General features: G+C 35.1%; 4 protein-coding genes across 8 annotated transcripts in view; 2 read left to right on the forward strand and 2 right to left on the reverse strand.

The window, feature by feature from the left end:
• The window catches only part of LOC136409303 (peptidyl-prolyl cis-trans isomerase sig-7), a 109957-nt gene that overhangs the window by 73398 nt on the left and 18497 nt on the right, over positions 1 to 18062 (forward strand). The gene's annotated exons all lie outside the window — the stretch shown is intronic.
• bur (GMP synthase burgundy) lies at positions 1296 to 8717 on the forward strand. Of its 2 annotated transcripts, none has more exons than XM_066402464.1 (13): positions 1296 to 1419; positions 3235 to 3351; positions 4945 to 5131; positions 5188 to 5305; positions 5356 to 5509; positions 5560 to 5697; positions 5768 to 5999; positions 6363 to 6522; positions 6577 to 6721; positions 6780 to 7009; positions 7220 to 7526; positions 7617 to 7805; positions 7866 to 8717. In XM_066402464.1, the coding sequence occupies exons 2-13, from the start codon at positions 3253 to 3255 to the stop codon at positions 7965 to 7967; spliced, it is 2061 nt and encodes a 686-aa protein (XP_066258561.1). In that variant the 5' UTR covers positions 1296 to 1419; positions 3235 to 3252; the 3' UTR covers positions 7968 to 8717. The 2 variants fall into 2 exon arrangements, with proteins under 2 accessions (XP_066258561.1, XP_066258487.1); XM_066402390.1 differs by lacking the exon at positions 1296 to 1419 and adding an exon at positions 3011 to 3157.
• On the reverse strand, positions 9441 to 13353 carry LOC136416854 (protein KATNIP homolog). The gene is given in 15 exon segments (XM_066402279.1): positions 9441 to 9579; positions 9635 to 9876; positions 9924 to 10105; positions 10160 to 10331; positions 10385 to 10548; positions 10917 to 11110; positions 11174 to 11500; positions 11567 to 11764; positions 11813 to 11917; positions 11965 to 12152; positions 12204 to 12328; positions 12380 to 12650; positions 12738 to 13003; positions 13063 to 13212; positions 13267 to 13353. Coding segments are annotated over 14 exon segments (2682 nt in total). The 5' UTR covers positions 13176 to 13212; positions 13267 to 13353; the 3' UTR covers positions 9441 to 9444.
• On the reverse strand, positions 14374 to 17696 carry Shmt (serine hydroxymethyl transferase). 4 transcript variants are annotated; one of them, XM_066391472.1, is made up of 9 exons: positions 17546 to 17696; positions 16707 to 16933; positions 16027 to 16172; positions 15840 to 15970; positions 15591 to 15786; positions 15356 to 15538; positions 15094 to 15224; positions 14869 to 15043; positions 14374 to 14816 (listed from the first exon to the last, which is right to left on the reverse strand). In XM_066391472.1, the coding sequence occupies exons 1-9, from the start codon at positions 17588 to 17590 to the stop codon at positions 14581 to 14583; spliced, it is 1470 nt and encodes a 489-aa protein (XP_066247569.1). In that variant the 5' UTR covers positions 17591 to 17696; the 3' UTR covers positions 14374 to 14580. The 4 variants fall into 4 exon arrangements, with proteins under 4 accessions (XP_066247569.1, XP_066247589.1, XP_066247580.1 ...); XM_066391492.1 differs by having other exon boundaries at positions 17421 to 17546; XM_066391483.1 differs by lacking the exon at positions 17546 to 17696 and adding an exon at positions 17216 to 17367.

The following is an 18062-nucleotide window of genomic DNA, read 5'->3' on the forward strand; positions in this document are numbered from 1 at the left end:
AAGTTTGAAATTTCTGCTAATTCGAAATATAAAATTTATTGATAATTTGGAATACTGTTAAGGAGGTGAAGAGGGAATATGAAAGAATATATATATATGTTTAGAATAGAAGTTTTATATTGTATAACAGATTGGTTGTTAGTTCAACATGTCGACTAAAACAGAGGGGAACGGAGTATCAGGCGAACGTCCCTCAAGACTTGAGTTGAACGAGCTGAGCGGAAAGTGGAAAATTCACGAGTCCAATCGATACGAACAGGACGAACTAGCGGGCAAGCAAACACCGTCAAAGCCAACTCGGGTCGTTTCTCAAGAAAACGAATTCAAATTTCTAGAACCTGTATCAGTACCACCCCTCAACACTACCAAAAAAACCATAACGTGTGTTGTTTGTAAGTCCCACCTCAAAGAATATGTACGATACATTTCAAAAATATTTAAATTATCATGTAGCAATTAAATTCTAGACAAGAAAATATGGAATAACTTGACTCTATAGCTTCAAACTCTGTAGCCTGATAGTCAGGGATGTTAGGTCGACTTTGCCATGCCATTTGCGACCGGCTGCGGGCTGTTTTAACAGGATATTGCAATCTACGGGGGGCGTGAACTAATGGTAAGCACATTGCAAGAGATGGAATTACATACAGTGGCGTAAACACATACATATGTAGCCTTGAGGACGCCAATGAATGATTGATTAGGTATAGATACAATAACAAGGACAATCTACAGGATCTAGAGACATGTGCTTTACGAGATGCGTGGAAAATGAAACTTATTATGGATGAAATATAATTTTGAATTGTGTAGATATGCAAGTACGCGGCATTTGTGGAACTCTGGAAGATTTTGTAACTCTGATTTTTGAGGTAGTAAGTATTAAAATTCTTATGTTCAATACACAAAAAAATTCCCAGTTAAAATATATATAAAAAAACCTTTAAATTTGAAATATGCATAAATTTGATATACTCAAATCTGTAATTTTCGATTGAACGTACTTTATTGGTGTTGCCACCTACCGACGGCTTCAGATACCTTGTATTTTTAAACGAGCTCCTAAAAGCGACATCTGCATTTAGTAAGGTTGATAAAAACATTAAAAACTCACAATACATTTTTCTTTTTCTATGAAAATATACTAAAACAAGATCTACCCATAATTGAATGTAAAATAAAAAACTTAAATAGTCAAATATGAGATTGTAATTTTATTTTCCTGTTGCCAAACACTTACTGACATCTATGCCGCCCCGCCGTATTCATCATGACATTCCTGACTTAGTCGATAATTTTTTTTGACGTTTGTGACAATTTGGCATTAATGGCAGTTTTTTTGTGTTCCTAATGTGATTGCAGGGTATTGTAAAAAGAATAGAATTTTCCTGTTGATTAATTATTGTTTTTGACCCAAACGTAAGTATTTTTTATTACTAAATTAAACTTTGGCTTTTCTGCAATTTGAGAGCTTTCATTTGGGGCGATAACGGTACTTTTATGGAAGAAAATCCAGTTAGATAGGGTGACCGTGCGGCATAGGTCATAACACTTTTATGTCAGAATATTTAAGTTATTTATCTCTTTGCACGTGGGTTTTGTTGCAAAATAAATTGTTATTTGATCTTCGGTCCAGTATATTCTATTTATTAACCTTTGTACAGAGATGATGATACAAAAATGTGTACATTTTCAAGGAGTTTGGCTATTTGCAGCTACCCTCCACTGCTTAAAAATCGAGTCGTCTTTTCATGAAAATATGCAAAGAAAAAAATTATGTGTCGTTTTACAATAACTGTCCGTAATTCCCATGAACATATGGGCAACATCATGATTTTTGAATCTCCTCATGGAATTGAGTTGTCAGAGGTTAAATGGCATCAAAGGCCAGGTGCAAACAAAAACTGAATGGTAATGGATTTGGCCTGTCTTTGAACTCCACATAATTTAATGACTAGAATTAGGTCAAACTTGCTTAGCTTAATTGTATATTTATATATAAAATGGATATCTAAACTCTTATTCCCTATTGATGGGAGGGATTAAAATCGAAGAATTGCTGATCTGTGAGGCATTTATTAAAATGAAAATTTATTTTGTATTTTTGTTATTTTTTAATTGCATTGCTCCTTCATCAAATCCGGATGAATAGTTGGCTATTTCTGTTGTATCTCAATAAACAGTCAGATTCACTCTTTTGTATAACTCAGTAAATAGCTATTTGTGACACCATGTTTCAATAATAAAAAACATAAATGTATAATACTTATGCCCAAGGAGTTTATGGTGATGCTTTGGCCTCTTACAATATGCATTGTCTTAAAAATGTTTGTGTCATTTAGATTTTTGGAAGAATAAAAAGATGGCCAGCAAAGCAAAATGCATCAATGAGCCTACATTTCCTAAAGCAAATTTTTCATAGACAATTATATTCTATATTTCTCGTTTTGTTGAGATATAGCACATCTAATGATCAACATCTTTAAAGGTTGAAAAGGATAACTTACAGTTGGACTATTTTTCAGGAGTCTTAACACTCTCTTTGTTTTCCTGACTCCTGCTTTGCTTTTCGCTAAATGAGCTTAAAATAGCGCAAATATTCCCACCTCGGCTAAAGATCTTACTGAATATGTGACAAAAAAGTTTTGGGATTTAAGTATTTTCTGGAATGTATTGCACTGTATAAAATTTCAATAGTATTGTAAAACTGCAGGAGTTGTGAAATAAAAAAGGAATCATTTGTGACACCATATATCAATAGAAAATTATATATTTTTTTGTTAAAGAATCTTATATTGAAAGTGCACTTAATGGATTTTTTCCTTTTCCTGGACCTTAACAGGTTGTTCAATGGCCATTTGCTATCAAACTTGGTTATAAAAAAAATGTTTCTTTGAAGTTAAGATATTTAACTCCATTGTGATGAAAAAGCTACAGTGACCTGCATTACCATAACAAAAATAGATTTCCTTTAAGATCGGTAAAGTTGTGCCAAAAGATTGCTTTCTCATTTTGAAGCCAAGTTTAAATTTAGCCTTTGCTTTTGGATGGAAATATTATCTTGGCATTTTTATTGTATGATTTTTCTTATTTTATCAATGCCTCCGCGTAAATTATCTAGAGATATAATGACCCAGGAATGAACTTGAATTTATTGGTAATTTTACACTTATTTAGTTCTTTATGTTGGGTTTTAACATATTTTTACCTACATTTTGAATATTATTTTTCCAGTGTTGCTGGAGTAGAGCTATGCACAATATAAACCCAGAAGGCCAATATATGAACCCAACTACGGGTCGGAATCCAGAAAAAGTCTGCATTTTGGATGCTGGTGCCCAATATGGAAAGGTAGGTGCTAGGTTACGTTGGTTTACTTATTGGGATTTTGAACGGAGGAATAAGAAGGCAGCGGTGGTTTTTGTGTGACTCCATTGTCGATACAATCCTCCAAAAGAAAATATTTCTGGAACAACTGGAGTCTGTTGAGATTATACATTTCTAGCTACACCTGAAATTACATTACAATTTATACTTCTACGGGGTGTTTCCTAATCATATGTTGCTGCAACTTTAATGAAATATTCCTTGGATCTAAATATACATAGTGACAACGGCGTTTTCTACGCTGTACGGTACAAATGCAAATCAACATCAAATCCGCGATTTTCGCCAATTACTGTAATTAAAAAAATATATATGTATATATTAAACAAATTTAGCTCTGACGTTCTGCATTTCGAAAATAATAAACTTTTAGATTAAGACCAGGTAAAATTTTGTATTGACTATTCAGAGATACCCTGTATACTATAGGGTGGTCCACTTTTTTGTAGCAGGACTTTAACTGTCGATAGAAAAACTTATTTTAAGAACATTTTTTACCATTATAGACGCTTCATATTAAAGACACTGAGCTGAGTTGAAAACTTTAAAAAAATCTATTATTTTTTTATAATATTCCAATTACTTGTGGAGATATTTAAACCAAATTTGGTGTACAGCATCACATTGTATGCTGACATATTTAGTAATAATATCACGGCCCATGAGCAACCAGTGCCGGAGTTGTGGGTTTTTTTCTATATAAAATTCAATAAATTACTAATACGGTCCTGTCTAAAATTATATCTCAATATTTTCCTAAATCAGTAATGCATTCTCTACAAAACATGTGTCTTGACATTTTTTCGTATCTGGCTTAGTTGCGTAACAAATTCAATTTTAAAAAAATTAATAATTCCCCCGACCTAACCCCGTTTTTTGTTTGGGGATTTAAAGAAAAACAAGTGTATGTAACTCCTGTGGAGACAAGAATATATTGGCCGCATTAGAGATGCGTGTATTCAATTGAGAAATCATAATTTAATTGGTGTTCTCCGACCCATTAGACGTTGGTGTGAATTACGTCTACAACAAAATGGTTCATATTTTGAATACCTACTTTAAATTAAGTGAATTTTTGTAGCTGTTTTTCACTTTTAATTATACAATTCGTATCAACAATAATAAATAATAAAATTTGATTTTAGACAGAACCGTATTACTAATTTATTGAATTTTATGTTAGTAAAACCCCACGACTCCGGCACTGGCTGCTCATGGGCCGTGATATTATTACCCGAATATGACAGCATACAATGTGATGCTGTACCCCAAATTTGGTTTAAATATTTCCAGAGGTTAAAGTATTAAAAAAAATAATAGATTTTTTAAAAAGTTTTCAATACCCAGTATCATTAAAACAAAGCGTTTATGGGCCTATGTTGATATGAAATTTTCTTCTTAAAATAAGTTTTTCTATCGACTGTTAAAGTCCTGCTACAAAAAAGTGGACCACTTTGTATAGCAAAATACTAAGTATATATGTTTTGGCCTTTTGTAGTTAGAGAAGCATGACAAACCTAAATTTTGCAAAACATACATTTTGTTATTTATCATTAGGTCATCGATAGAAAAGTTAGAGAAATAAACGTCGAAGCTGACATTCTACCTTTGGATACTCCAGCATTTAACATCAAAGAGGCCTCATATAAAGCGATTATCATATCTGGAGGCCCCAGTTCTGTTTACGCTGAAGATGCACCCCGTTACGATGCCGATATTTTTCGAATAGGAATTCCAGTTTTGGGTCGGTTTCTAGAGTTCCTCAAATGTTTTAATTGCAAATTCACCTCAATCTTTCAGGTATTTGTTATGGAATGCAGATGATGAACAAAGAGTTCGGCGGCACGGTAATGAGAAAAGAAAGTAGAGAAGACGGTCAATTTACTATAGAAATAAACACAAAATGTTTGTTATTTAAGTGAGTCTTCAATTTATTTATGATGAATTTATAAGTGTAGACTTTTTTAGAGGATTAGATAAAAACCAGGAGGTTCTTCTGACTCATGGCGATTCCATAGATAAAGTAGCGGAAAGCTTCAAGCCTATAGCGCAATCCCAAGCTTTTATAGCGGGAATTTGCAATGAAAAGTTGAACTTGTTTGGAGTTCAGTTTCACCCAGAGGTGCCGCATTTGTAAAAGACTATTCCCTGAAATCACTTTGTTACTTTCAGGTTGATTTAACTCTCAATGGTAAAGTGATGTTAAGAAATTTTTTGTTCGATATTTGCGGCCTGACAGGGAATTTTACCATTCAAGGGAGGGAGGAACAGTGTCTTAAGTATATCAAAGATACAGTAGGCAGTAATAAGGTTAGTTTTTTGGGAAATTAATTATAAATATTACAATTATAATAATTTTAAATATAATATCGTGTTTCAGGTTCTTTTATTGGTTAGCGGCGGTGTAGACAGTACTGTATGCGCAGCTCTTTTTCACAAAGCACTGAGAGCCGATCAAGTAATTGCCATTCACATCGATAATGGGTTTATGCGGAAAAATGAAAGTTCTAAAGTGCATGATTCATTGCAAAAAATTGGTCTCGATTTGAGGGTGATCAAAGCAGCTTCAACATTTTCCGAGGGTAGCACCGTGGTTCCTATAGATAAAGAAGGTATGGAACAGTGATTTGTTTGTGTTAATAATATTTTGGAAGGGTAGAACGATGGTCAGGGAAACTACATGCTCCATTGAATCTAGATTTCCTAAAGCAGTTTTTTGCTGATCATTTACAATATTACATCTCTGGTTTTGTTGTTGATGTAGCACATGCAGTAATCAACATTTTTAAAGGGTGTCGCATATTTTTGTACCTTTACATTTGTTAAAAGAGTAGGAGGCCAGGTGAGATACAGATGCATCATCTTTCAAGTTCACATTTCTGGTGAAACAACGTGGTTTTGTGTGATTAGTGTGGTTTAAAATCACCATTTTCCGATCTCTTGGAAACGCAAACGTTTTACATAAAACTTTTTAGGCAATACCAGAACGCGGGACACAAAAATGCTGTGCCACACGTCAAACCCTGAGGAAAAAAGGAAAATCATCGGCGACATTTTCGTTAAAATGTCGGACGACATTATCGCGGACTTGAAGTTAAATCCCGAAGAAGTCTTGTTGGGTCAAGGGACTTTGAGGTAGAGTTAACTAAAACCACATTCTCCCTTTTAGGCCAATGGTGGTAATTTCAGGCCAGACTTAATAGAGTCAGCGTCGTCAATCGCCTCCGGCAGAGCGGACACCATCAAGACGCATCACAATGATTCGGGTTTAATTAGGAAATTAAGGGAAGAGGGCCGAGTGGTGGAACCTTTGAAAGACTTTCATAAGGATGAAGTAACGATTGATTTTTAATTATTACAATATATCAATTGTATGTAACTCGCATTTGTAGGTTAGAGCTATAGGGCGAGATCTTGGATTGCCGCAAGACCTAGTAATGAGGCATCCATTTCCGGGTCCCGGATTGGCTATTCGAGTGTTATGTGCTGAGGAACCATATATGGAGCGAGATTTTTCCGAGACTCAAGTTTTGGTCAAAATCCTAGTCGAATTCGATCAAATGCTTCAGAAAAAACACGCACTGCTCAACAGGGTCGAGGCCGTCACGACTGATGAAGAACGGTAAGGTAAAAATTTCCGGAAATTTTCAGTTTTAATAGTATATTGCGTGTATATAATGAGGGTTTTAAGAAGTCTATTATGCCCGAATGCAAATACGTGCACGCAGAGCACCACGAGTATACATTCATTCAGTTTGCAGAATTTTTTTCAGTATCATCAGTTTACAGTATTTTACAGAATTTTGAAATTTAATTTCTCTTGTTTTTTTAGGCTGGCTCTCAGACGGATATCGTCGAAACAACGTCTGGCCGCCACTCTGTTGCCTATCCGCACGGTAGGCGTGCAGGGAGACAGACGTACTTACTCGTATGCGGTTGGCGTTTCCAGCGAGCGGGAGCCCGATTGGTCGGATGTAACATTCCTGGCGCGTCTAATGCCACGCGTGTGTCGCAACGTTAATCGGGTCTGCTACGTGTTCGGGGGCGTGGTCAAGGAGACGGTGCCCGACGTCACTCCCACTTATTTGACTACTAATGTGCTGTCGACATTGAGACAATGCGATGACGTGGCTATGACGGTAAGTTGCGACTTTTATGTTTTTGCTGAGGATTTTTAAGAAAATGCGTTCAACCTCAAATCGAAGATCTAAATGGAAATTGATTTTCAGGTGTTACAAAGTTCAGGACATATGACTTCAGTGAGTCAGATGGCTGTGATCTTAATCCCTCTGCATTTCGACCGCGATCAAGCACTGCGGATACCGTCGTGCCAGCGATCCGTGGTAATAAGGCCGTTTTGCACTCAAGATTTCATGACCGGCACGGCGGCCATTCCAGGCAAAGAATTACCCGTCGAAGTACGTGAACAGTTGTCTTTTTTTCCTGAATAATAAATAAAATTTGTCCTGTTGTTTCAGGTTGTGCAAAAGATGGTGCAAGAAGTGGAAAAAGTACCGGGCATTTCTCGAGTTCTCTATGATTTAACTTCGAAACCGCCGGGAACGACTGAGTGGGAATGATCGATAATAGTTTTCGTCAGCAGTAATTTTTACTTGTTTTAAAACTAAAGTATCAACTAAGACTCACACAACTGTTCCGCCAATAAAGGGGGCTTTGCGAGTTTCGGCTGATTTTTATTGCCGTTAAGAATAGTCAAAAAATAAAATAGGCATCGTATTATTGGCAATCGAGAGTCTATTATTCGTTTAAGGGAAAACCCAGCTGAGGTACACGTAAATAAGATTTTTTATTTTTCCATAATTATTTGTGCATATATTGAAATGTAATGCAATCTGTAAAAGTTTTGTTTTTGAGCCCTTAGCTGGATTGGTCCAATGCAAGAAATGGGAGTATAATTCTGTATGTAATTGATAATTATTGGTCGCTTCGGATTGATTGTTTATATATTTTGTTACCTTCAAAGGTTTCCAACGCACGTACATAAGGAGTCGTTTAATTGTTTTCATTCTATTATCTAATATTGTTTGAGTCAAATCCCAGATCTCTTCACAATTATTGTTATTGCGTTTCTCCAATTTACTATAATAATTATTAAATTGTTTTGTTTGTAAAATTGTTTTTGTTCATTTTCATTGTTCACTGTAACCACTAAAGATAATTGACATTGGCTAAACTTCTGGTTTTATTGTTAATTTTGTTTTGATTATTATGCTTGTCATTAATCATTAATTATGAGGCATAGAAAAACGATTGCTGTACTCTATTTGTTTCAATGTTATCAATTTTGTTTAATATAGCAAGAAATTATTTGAGTTTGTTTTATTTTTGTGAGTTTACTTGCTTAGCCAATCTAACTTTGAAGACCTCAAACAAATGAGTTTCTTTTTAATTGATTTCTTACTAAATATTTTAGAACTACGAAATTTTGTCGATTTCTCTTCAATACAGTGCAAATTAAAAAACAAGTTAAAAACCACGACACCAAGAATAAGAAACGCTTTTCTGGTAGAAGTCATTTTTGAGATATGACAAACTTACTGTTTTAAATGATTAGCAATTAAATGCCGCAATTTTTTTTATATTTAACCGACTTCGTAACTCTGCTATAACCTGACCACATATTAACTGGATCTCATCCTTCTTGTAAGGCTGAAGTATTTTTATTAAAATGCAAAATGAGAACATTTATACAATTTCCTAACGTTGAGACTTATTTCTAAATTTAATATATGTATATAACGTTAAAAAAATACCAAGCATATAATTCTACAAATAATGGAAAATTACTTCAAGTATTAACGGCATTTTAACCTAAACTGATGAAATAAAAACTAATTTTCCTAAATTCAAAACCATGTTTTAAGGACATTTTTCATTTGTAGCAGGGTGTAATACAAGTCATAGGTCTTAAAGCTTGATCAACATACTCATCTATAGGTCTGTTAGTCAACTCTACATGGTTTTCTTTTTGATCGCAAAATTTGCTTAAAGAAAACATATGAGCTTCTCTAGGAGCCCTAGGGAAAGTATTTCAATTTACCTGTTTGGATCCGAATTTTCCTCATCATCATTCGCCTGCATGTCACTTAAAAATATGATTTGGCACGTTTTTTCTTTCCCATTAAATTCAGCTAGAGTGCCGTTATATACCAATAAATCATCGATCAATATCTAAGTAAAAATATGTATGGCAAAAAAATGTTTAACTCATCAATTCAATCATTACCCCAAAATCTTTGATTCCCCTTGAGGATGTCTTTGAATAATTCCACAACTTGATGAAGGAAATTGTCACAGGAACATCCATCACCACATAGACTCTATTCAAGTGTTTGGGGATCCTAGGGGCCAGCCAAGAGTGGCAACCAGAGTTGCACTCGTTAACATCATCGATTAGTTTGTCCGGAGTTCTGGTGTCTCCAGACGAGTTGGGGAGTACATTCACACTCTCTGGATATGCGCAGATGTCTGAAAGAATACTTAAAATTTTAGAATACCTTGTGATTAAGATTTACTTTGCTCCTCAAGCAAGATTTTTTCTCCGTCAGAGTCGTATAATTGTAGACCATTGAGGCCACAATAATACTGATCCCCCCAAGTGGAGTAGATCACTATTTCCATTACAAAACCAAAGATGCAGCCTGTGAATGCGGAAGGAGTGTAAAGCTTTTTAATTGGTAATAATTTGTCAAAAAATCTGTAACAATACGTAAATTAGCGGTGTTACGAATCTATATAGAGATGCATAAACCTAATATCCTGCACGAAATCGTAATAAGTATTCCCGGGAGCTCGTCTGAGTAAAAAATAGTCAGTTTGCAGGACCGGGTTTAGCACCACTTCATTATCCAAAAATATTTTCAGAATTTTCACCCCAGCATAGCTGAGCTCCAAATTCTCGTTGTAGTTCCATATTCGCAGTCCTACATGAAATTCACTTTGTTGTCACAAGAACGTTAATGAGAAAATATTTTACCAGAAATAAACATAAAATCATCGAAATTAATTGAAACCACCACATTGTCCTTTTGTAAAGGGATACACCACATGTCTTTCGCTTCCATAGTTATGTTTTCGCCATTGATTAACACTTCTAGATGTTTTGCGTTGGTGTTGCTCTTCACATTGCGCTTCTCGACGCTAAAAACCAATTAAGTTTCAAGTAGGTATACAAGGCGTCCTAGAAATATATGGGCAATCTACTACGTCCATATAGAATACATTAGAACAATACGACAATTTCCTGCACTTTTTTATCCTCCAGGCTTCTTTTGAGAAGATATTAGTTCCTTTAACGGTACAGCCGTGAAACTACACCACTAGATTTTAAGGAAAAAACACTATCAGAGTCCGTTTAGCTTTTTCAATATTTTATTGGATAAACGAATTATAGAGAAGTCCCAAAATACAAAGATTTTTAAAACACGAAATGGCGATAGCTTATCTCTTTATCAACTTTTGTTTCATAGTGATTGAACACAGGATTGCAATAACCGCGATAAGTTTACCTTAACACATTGTCAGTGCCTTCGATGATTTCGAATCCAGTCAACCCTATTGCCCATGGGTTCCCCCAATTCTCCACAAACACTAAATCCACTGTTTTGGCGCCTAAAAGGATTTGCTCGGGCGACCCTTCGGGATTCTCTAATTCTACCTTTGGAATTTTCGTTGTGCGGAGAACTCCTGTTACTGGGCGGGTCTGTTTTTGAATAAAAAATAAACAAAAATATACATTTATTTTTTAAAGTTATACTGGACTCACATCTGAGTCCAAAATTACTGTGGGAGGCCTTTCCTCGTCAGCTAAAGGGCTTGAAGGCTGCGATTTTAGCGAGGCAAACGATAAATCGTTGAGAGAGACCTTTTCCAGAATTATGTCGTTGGTGGTGAAAAGAATGGTCTAAAAAATGAGAAATAATATTTTTATTATTAAAAATAATCAATTTCTCACATCTCCAAAGTGTTGAATTCCTCCTCGAATAGCTCCACTAGCCTTGGCGATCTCCCCTCTAAAAATTACCTCATTGTTCACAGACATGATAATGTCTTTGGCCCCTCGGTACGAATGAATTCTAGATTTATTGTAGTTCTAAAACTCATTTATTAGTCTGAAAACAGCTAAAAGAAATACACTTGAATAAGTGTAGAAGAATACCCAAATTCTGATCACAGCAAATGTAATTGAGTCAACAAATTCAATAGTAATAACATGGTTTCTGCCTCGATAGAACGGGGCTAACCAAATGTGCAAATCGTCTTTGGTTCTGTTGGTTCCATCTAAGAGGTTTGACACAACCCTTGGGTCGTTTTGGCACTCTGGCAGCACATTGACGTCAGGAGGTTCTGCGGAAATCTGTTTTTTTTTGTTAGCTCTGAATGATTTTTTTAGCATTAAAATTACCTGTTTTACTTTCGCGATTTCGCCCTTATCAGTGAATATTTCTATGCCATTAAGCCCTACATAGTATTTGTCTCCCCAAGTAGTCAAAATATTAATAGTCAGTACCTAAAATAAATATATAAGGAGCGAAAGAGTGGTTTCAAGAATTTTACCTGCCCCTTAGGTAGTTCAGGAATTATAAATTCATCATAATTATTCATAGTCTTCCCCTTTAAAAAACCACGACTTCCCTCCCTAAAGAAGTTCTGATCTTGAGGGTAACTTGTCCTTCTCTCATTTAAATTTCCATTCATCATATCTTTTTTGGAGGTCCTAATTACTGACTTAGCAGCTTTGATATCTATTAAGGAAATTAGAATCAACAAGTTAATGAAAACATAAATAGGTCTACCCGAGTCTGTAATGCGTTCATTCTCAAACAACAATTCATTGATCATCATGTCCCTTAACATGTTCTCCTCGGCTAAACGTTGCTTATAATCGCTGACTCGTTTTTCGAAAGTACTAATGCTTGACCTACGAATAATCACTATCAGCAGTAAATCCATATTCAAAGAACTCAATAACCTTCTAGAATCTTTCGATTCCCTGCCGCTGTCTTTTAAGCTTAAGCTTTCAGAAGAGCCCTTCAAACTGTCTCCAAAAACTGTTTCTGATGATTTTGATTTCAAGATACCCAACGATTCATCTCTGCTCTGTTTTCTTCTTCCTTTTGCAGTATGTTTCTCCGCTGCTTTGCGAATACTACCATACTGATACAGTGGAAGGGAGTTTGACATTTCACTTTTGCTCCGCTGGGAAGGATTTGGAGATGAAGGGGAAATATTCCAAAAGTCGCCTAAAACGAGCTTTTTTGCATAAACCACAAGGAATAGTCCAAAAAGTAATTTATTGGAATCTCACAAATTTTACATTGCCCCCTTACCGGAAATTAGGTCACTGGAAGTGAACATTCCGGAATCAGAATGTTTCATCATTTTTTCCATATGTGAAGGTAATCTGCCTTTATGTGACTGATTAAACTGAGTGAGACTCTTCCAAGACTGCTCCAAGTCCGCGTCCATTTTGTATATTAAGTCCAACTTTGGCACGCCATATCCAGATTCCACAGATAAATATTCCGGGGATCTTTCTTGGAATAAATCCATTGAAATTGAATGTTCAATATCCTTTCTTCCGTGCTTAGCTGACCTGCCACAGATATGGCGATGTGAATTTATAATTAATACATTTATAGAGTAGGTCTATACCGTCTTGATTCTCCAATTTTGCCCTCCAAATACGGAATTATATTGGGGATATTCGAGTTGCTGAAGTTCACCTCAAGGGGCATTTGTTTTTTACTGGATTCGCTGCTAGGCATCCGCGACGGATTCTCGAAATAGTCTTTAGAAATCGTGCTAAATTTTCATTTTAACATTAAGACATTTTTGGAGAATCAAGTTAATTAGTACCTGGAAATTTCCTCGAGCCACTTTGGTACTTTTCCCTCAGTAACAGGACGATGAACGTTTCGGACAGAAATTTCCGTTGTTCCTAAATGGTCCGCGATGTTAGGAACGCTTTTGCACTTGCTTTCGTCCATTTTTCAGTAGATGTTCGATTAATTTTGCATAATTTTTTCCAGGAAAATGTTGAAATTTTACATGATTGCCGGGAGCTGAGCCTATTACAGCTAGTCGCATACAGTGGCTGATTGTTTTCATTGTCTGTGCTAACCAGTAAAGCGGTGGTCTTGGCAACGCGTATTGAATTGAGTTGTCATGTTGTGTAGGTTTTATACAGGGGCCATTTGTAACATTAAAATAATTAGAAGCTAGTTTTACTAGAAATACTGCAAAAACATTACCAGAAAAAACACATTCACATTTTCATCCTCATTTTCTTATTCCCTAGTTCAAGTACGGTATCGCATCATTGTTGCTGATGTATTGATGGGTAGTTACCGTATTTCGAATCCAGACCGTTTAAAAATAGTTTAAACTCGATTGAAGAGTCATTTTTCCATGAAATTGGAACGTTTGGGCTAGATAATAGGAAAATATTATTGTACGGGTGACCTCCGTGTATGTTAGAACGGGTCTGCTAATATTTAATAAGGTCATATTATTAAATCGATATAAGACAGTGTTTTAGCGAGGACACCTTTTTCGGTGAAACTCCTTAAAAGAAAATATCTGAATGCAGATTAACAATGAGAAAACCGACAAAAGTTTATCGTTTTCTATGGAAGTAACTATGGATTAAACTATTAGACAAGCTGTATAGATTATTATAGGTTCGTTAAATACACTTCAATGTATATAGCATATTAAATTCACCGAAATTATTATATATATATATATATATGTATATAAGAAAAATAAGAAAGAAAGCTCGTTGGGGTAGATGGTGTTGTAGAAACAACATTAGGGTATAGCTAAGATAAGATTCTTTTCCCATGTGAATGAAATTTCGTTTTATTAAAAATGTAACAGAATTGGCTTTCATTTTTCCCACTATTACATTTTAAAATTATGATGTCAAATCTTGAGGATTTATTTGATTAAAACAGCATGAGATTAAAGAGATGTAACAATGTATCTTCAAATTTAATTTACAAAAAATGATTTATTGTTTAACAAGCTATAATAAAAAGAATCTAAAATAAATATGAGATTTAAAAAAATACTCTTATTCCCAAACAATCACATTTATCTTTTCGATAAATTTTATTTATTTCATGTTCGCAACATCACGAAAATGAAATACTTTGCAAAAAATCTATACTAATACCCTTCAAATCCAGGGATAGGAAATTTTTCACCGAACTCTTCTACTTTCTTCTTCAAAGCCTGCACTTTTTCCACAAAATCCCCTTCGTGAACTCCTTTCTTGAAATCCACCAATTTGGGTCCGGTTTTTTCTCCAATTGATTTACCAAGTTTCAAAGCCTCATCGATGAAATTTACCACTTGATCAATGTCTTTCTCTATCAGTCCTCTTGTGGTCAGGGCAGGTGTCCCTACATTTTGCCGTGAAAATCAACTATTACAAAGTTAATTGTAAATAAGTACCTAAACGAATTCCTGAAGGATTTAAGGCGCTTTTATCACCTGGAACTGTGTTTTTGTTACAAGCTATGGAGATTTCTTCCAAGATATATTCAGCTTTTGCACCGGAAATTCCAGACGGTCTTAGGTCGACTAAAAGTACATGTACGTCGGTTCCACCAGTCACTATTTTGTAACCCTAAATTTCAGAAATTAAAAAAAAAGCAATTTTCTTTTTTCTGATAATACTTTTGACTGCAATCCATTGCTAAGCCTCTGCGCATTTTTAATGATTTGTTTCGCGTATTTTTCGAATTCTGGTGTAGCTGCTTGTTTAAAGGTTGTAGCAATGGCTGCTATTGCATTTTCATGAGGTCCACCTAGAATAAAAGACATCCATTCTTGACTATTGCAAATTAGGAAATATTTATAGACTTAATAAACTTCTGAAATTTGAAGAAATCCGAAACTCTCGAAAGAGCACACAAAGCTAAGCACAATAGAAAATTACCTTGTAAACCTGGAAATACAGCCTGATTGATTTTGCTCTCAAAATCGTAAGGCACTTTGTCTCCTTCGGCATTTAAGCGATTGCCTCTGCGGTAAAAAATCACACCAGCCCTAGGCCCTCTTAAACTCTTATGAGTTGTTGTGGTTACTATATCACTGTACTCAAAAGGACTAGGAGTAACCCCTAAATCATAAAAATGTTTAAAAATTCTCATTAATGGAAATATTGAACACACCTGCTGCTACAAGCCCTGAAATATGGGCCATATCTGACATTAGCAGAGCTCCTACGTCATCGCAGATTTCTCTAAATTTCTTATAGTCTAAAGACCGGGAGTAACAACTGACTCCTGCTATGATCAGTTTGGGTTTAAAAAGACGAGCAGTTGTCAGTAAAGCTTCATAATCTATAAGACCAGTTTCTGGATGCACCTGCATTTAGGTAATTTTCAAGTATAAATGGTGGAATTTACTTCATATCTTACCTTATAAGGCATAGACTCAAAGAAGATTGAAGTTGCAGAAATTTTTTTATTAGGGGTGAAAAAACCATGTGTCAGATGCCCACCGTCTGGCAAATCCAGACCCATGATTCTGCCATGAGGCTCAACTAGAGCTACATGAAATTTTAAAATAAATATACATATAAGGGGTTTGGAATGATAAGAGTACCTGTGTATACAGCAAAGTTCCCAGGGGAGCCTGAATAGGGCTGTACATTAACTCCCCAGTTTTCAGAGTTTAATCTGTAAGCTTCTAGTGCTCGTTTTTGCGCCAAAAGCTCTACTTTATCAACAAATTGAGTTCCACCATAATACCTAAATCAATGAGTTTATGGTTAAGTTAGTTTTATGGACAGGATAAGTGTTTGTTAGTGGGTTTATAACAATAAAGAACAAGTCTTAGTCACAGTCTCAATAAAAGTGTATTAAACAATACTTACATGGTGATATGTGTTTTGCTTGGTTCAGCATCATCAGACTCTACAAGTATCAAATTAATATTTTTATGGACTCTATTTAAATGGTCCATATCAATATTGGTTTGACACTCAGATTTTCATATCATACTAAATGAAATATGAGGGGTGTAACATTTAGAACAGTATTGTTAACGCGTAGGACGACAGAAATACAACCATCGACGCAAAAATAACTGTTCAAAAAATTACACAACAAAATGTGAATTGCTATGAAGCGACTCAAAATATTTTAGATCAAAGTAGAAACAAAGCAAAAAATATATATGGTAATAGGACAGGAACCCAATAGCAAGAGACCAACTAGGCTAGTAATTGAGGAGCTTTATATAGACAACTTAAAGGAAGGATGAAAAATTGATGATTCAGTTACCTCGCTCCTGGATATCCTTCTGCATACTTATTTGTCAAACAGGAACCAAGACAATTCAATACTGCCAATGAGGTAAAATTTTCAGAGGCAATCATTTCGAGACCCTTCATTTGCCTTTGTTTCTCACATTTGATCAACTCAAAAAGTTCTGAGTCATTCTCCCATATGGGCTGCTGTAGGAGTTGGCTGTTCATTCTCGTTGCGTGATGAAATACTGTTTTCTGAGCCTAAAAATTGCATTAAATAGTTAGCAGCTTTCTGACTGATTACTAGACACTGACTTGAATGCAGTGTGGAGGAAATTGTGAGGTCCTAACAGTGCAAAATGACCAATATTGTAAGTTTTTTGAATGAATACATAAATTGAGTCTTGAAGGTAAAGCCCAAAAGGCTTTCATCTTCTGAATTTCATATACGAAAAATCAAAACTTCAGTAGAAATAGAGGCTTTAAAATATAATAAATATGGCAACAAAAATTGAGGTTAATTTGAAGCTTAACTGAACCAACCTATTGAAGACACCTTTGCTGCAAATTTTGATGATCGAAAACTGGCTTGTTTCACTGAACCAAACACTCTTGTTTAGGCTCAATACAAGTAAAAAGAAAATGAATATTCCTTTTTAATTTATAATAAGAAAACAAAACGTGTTTTTCGAAACTGATAACCTTCCTTAACTAACGCATAAGGGGTCAGATTGAAATAATCAATTACCCAATAGTGTATTGCTCAAAAGAAAATAACAAGTGTTGTAACCGTATTAGATATTACAAATCCCGTTTTGGTAGGTGCGTTTTTTAACTTAAAATAATTTTAAAAAACTTCTTGCAATTTCTTACCCCTTCTATCAACAGGTGGCAACCGGTTAAAGCGCGGGAAAACATGGCGGTTTTGAATTTTTGAAACTAGATAGATGAAAAGCATGTAAAATGATGCAACCACGAGAAGTTAAACGTTAAAAACTGCTTTGGCTATAAGTTTATAATGTGTAAGCAGGATCATTGCTAATATCTGGATTTTTATCGGGATTCAAACGACCTTTTAATGTCAAATTTGTAAACACAAGCGGGGGGCCTCTAATGTTTTTGTAAATAAATTAATAAACGCAATCGTTATGAGGTATTTTTCCTACAAATTACCAATCGAAAAGATAATAGTATGGGAGAAGATTTGAATATGTGCCCTTGCCCCATTACTTCGTATATTTTGACATATGTACAAAATACATTCTGTACTGAACTGATTAATACGTCATTCATCTTGATCTTTCTTCCTCTAACGTATTCAGTATCATATTCAACTCTCTGCACAAGAACGAAGTTCGAACTGCATAATAGCGGATAGGCCACATGTCAA

This window comes from Euwallacea similis, chromosome 1, assembly GCF_039881205.1.
Source record: "Euwallacea similis isolate ESF13 chromosome 1, ESF131.1, whole genome shotgun sequence".
Taxonomy (NCBI): Eukaryota; Metazoa; Arthropoda; class Insecta; order Coleoptera; family Curculionidae; genus Euwallacea; species Euwallacea similis.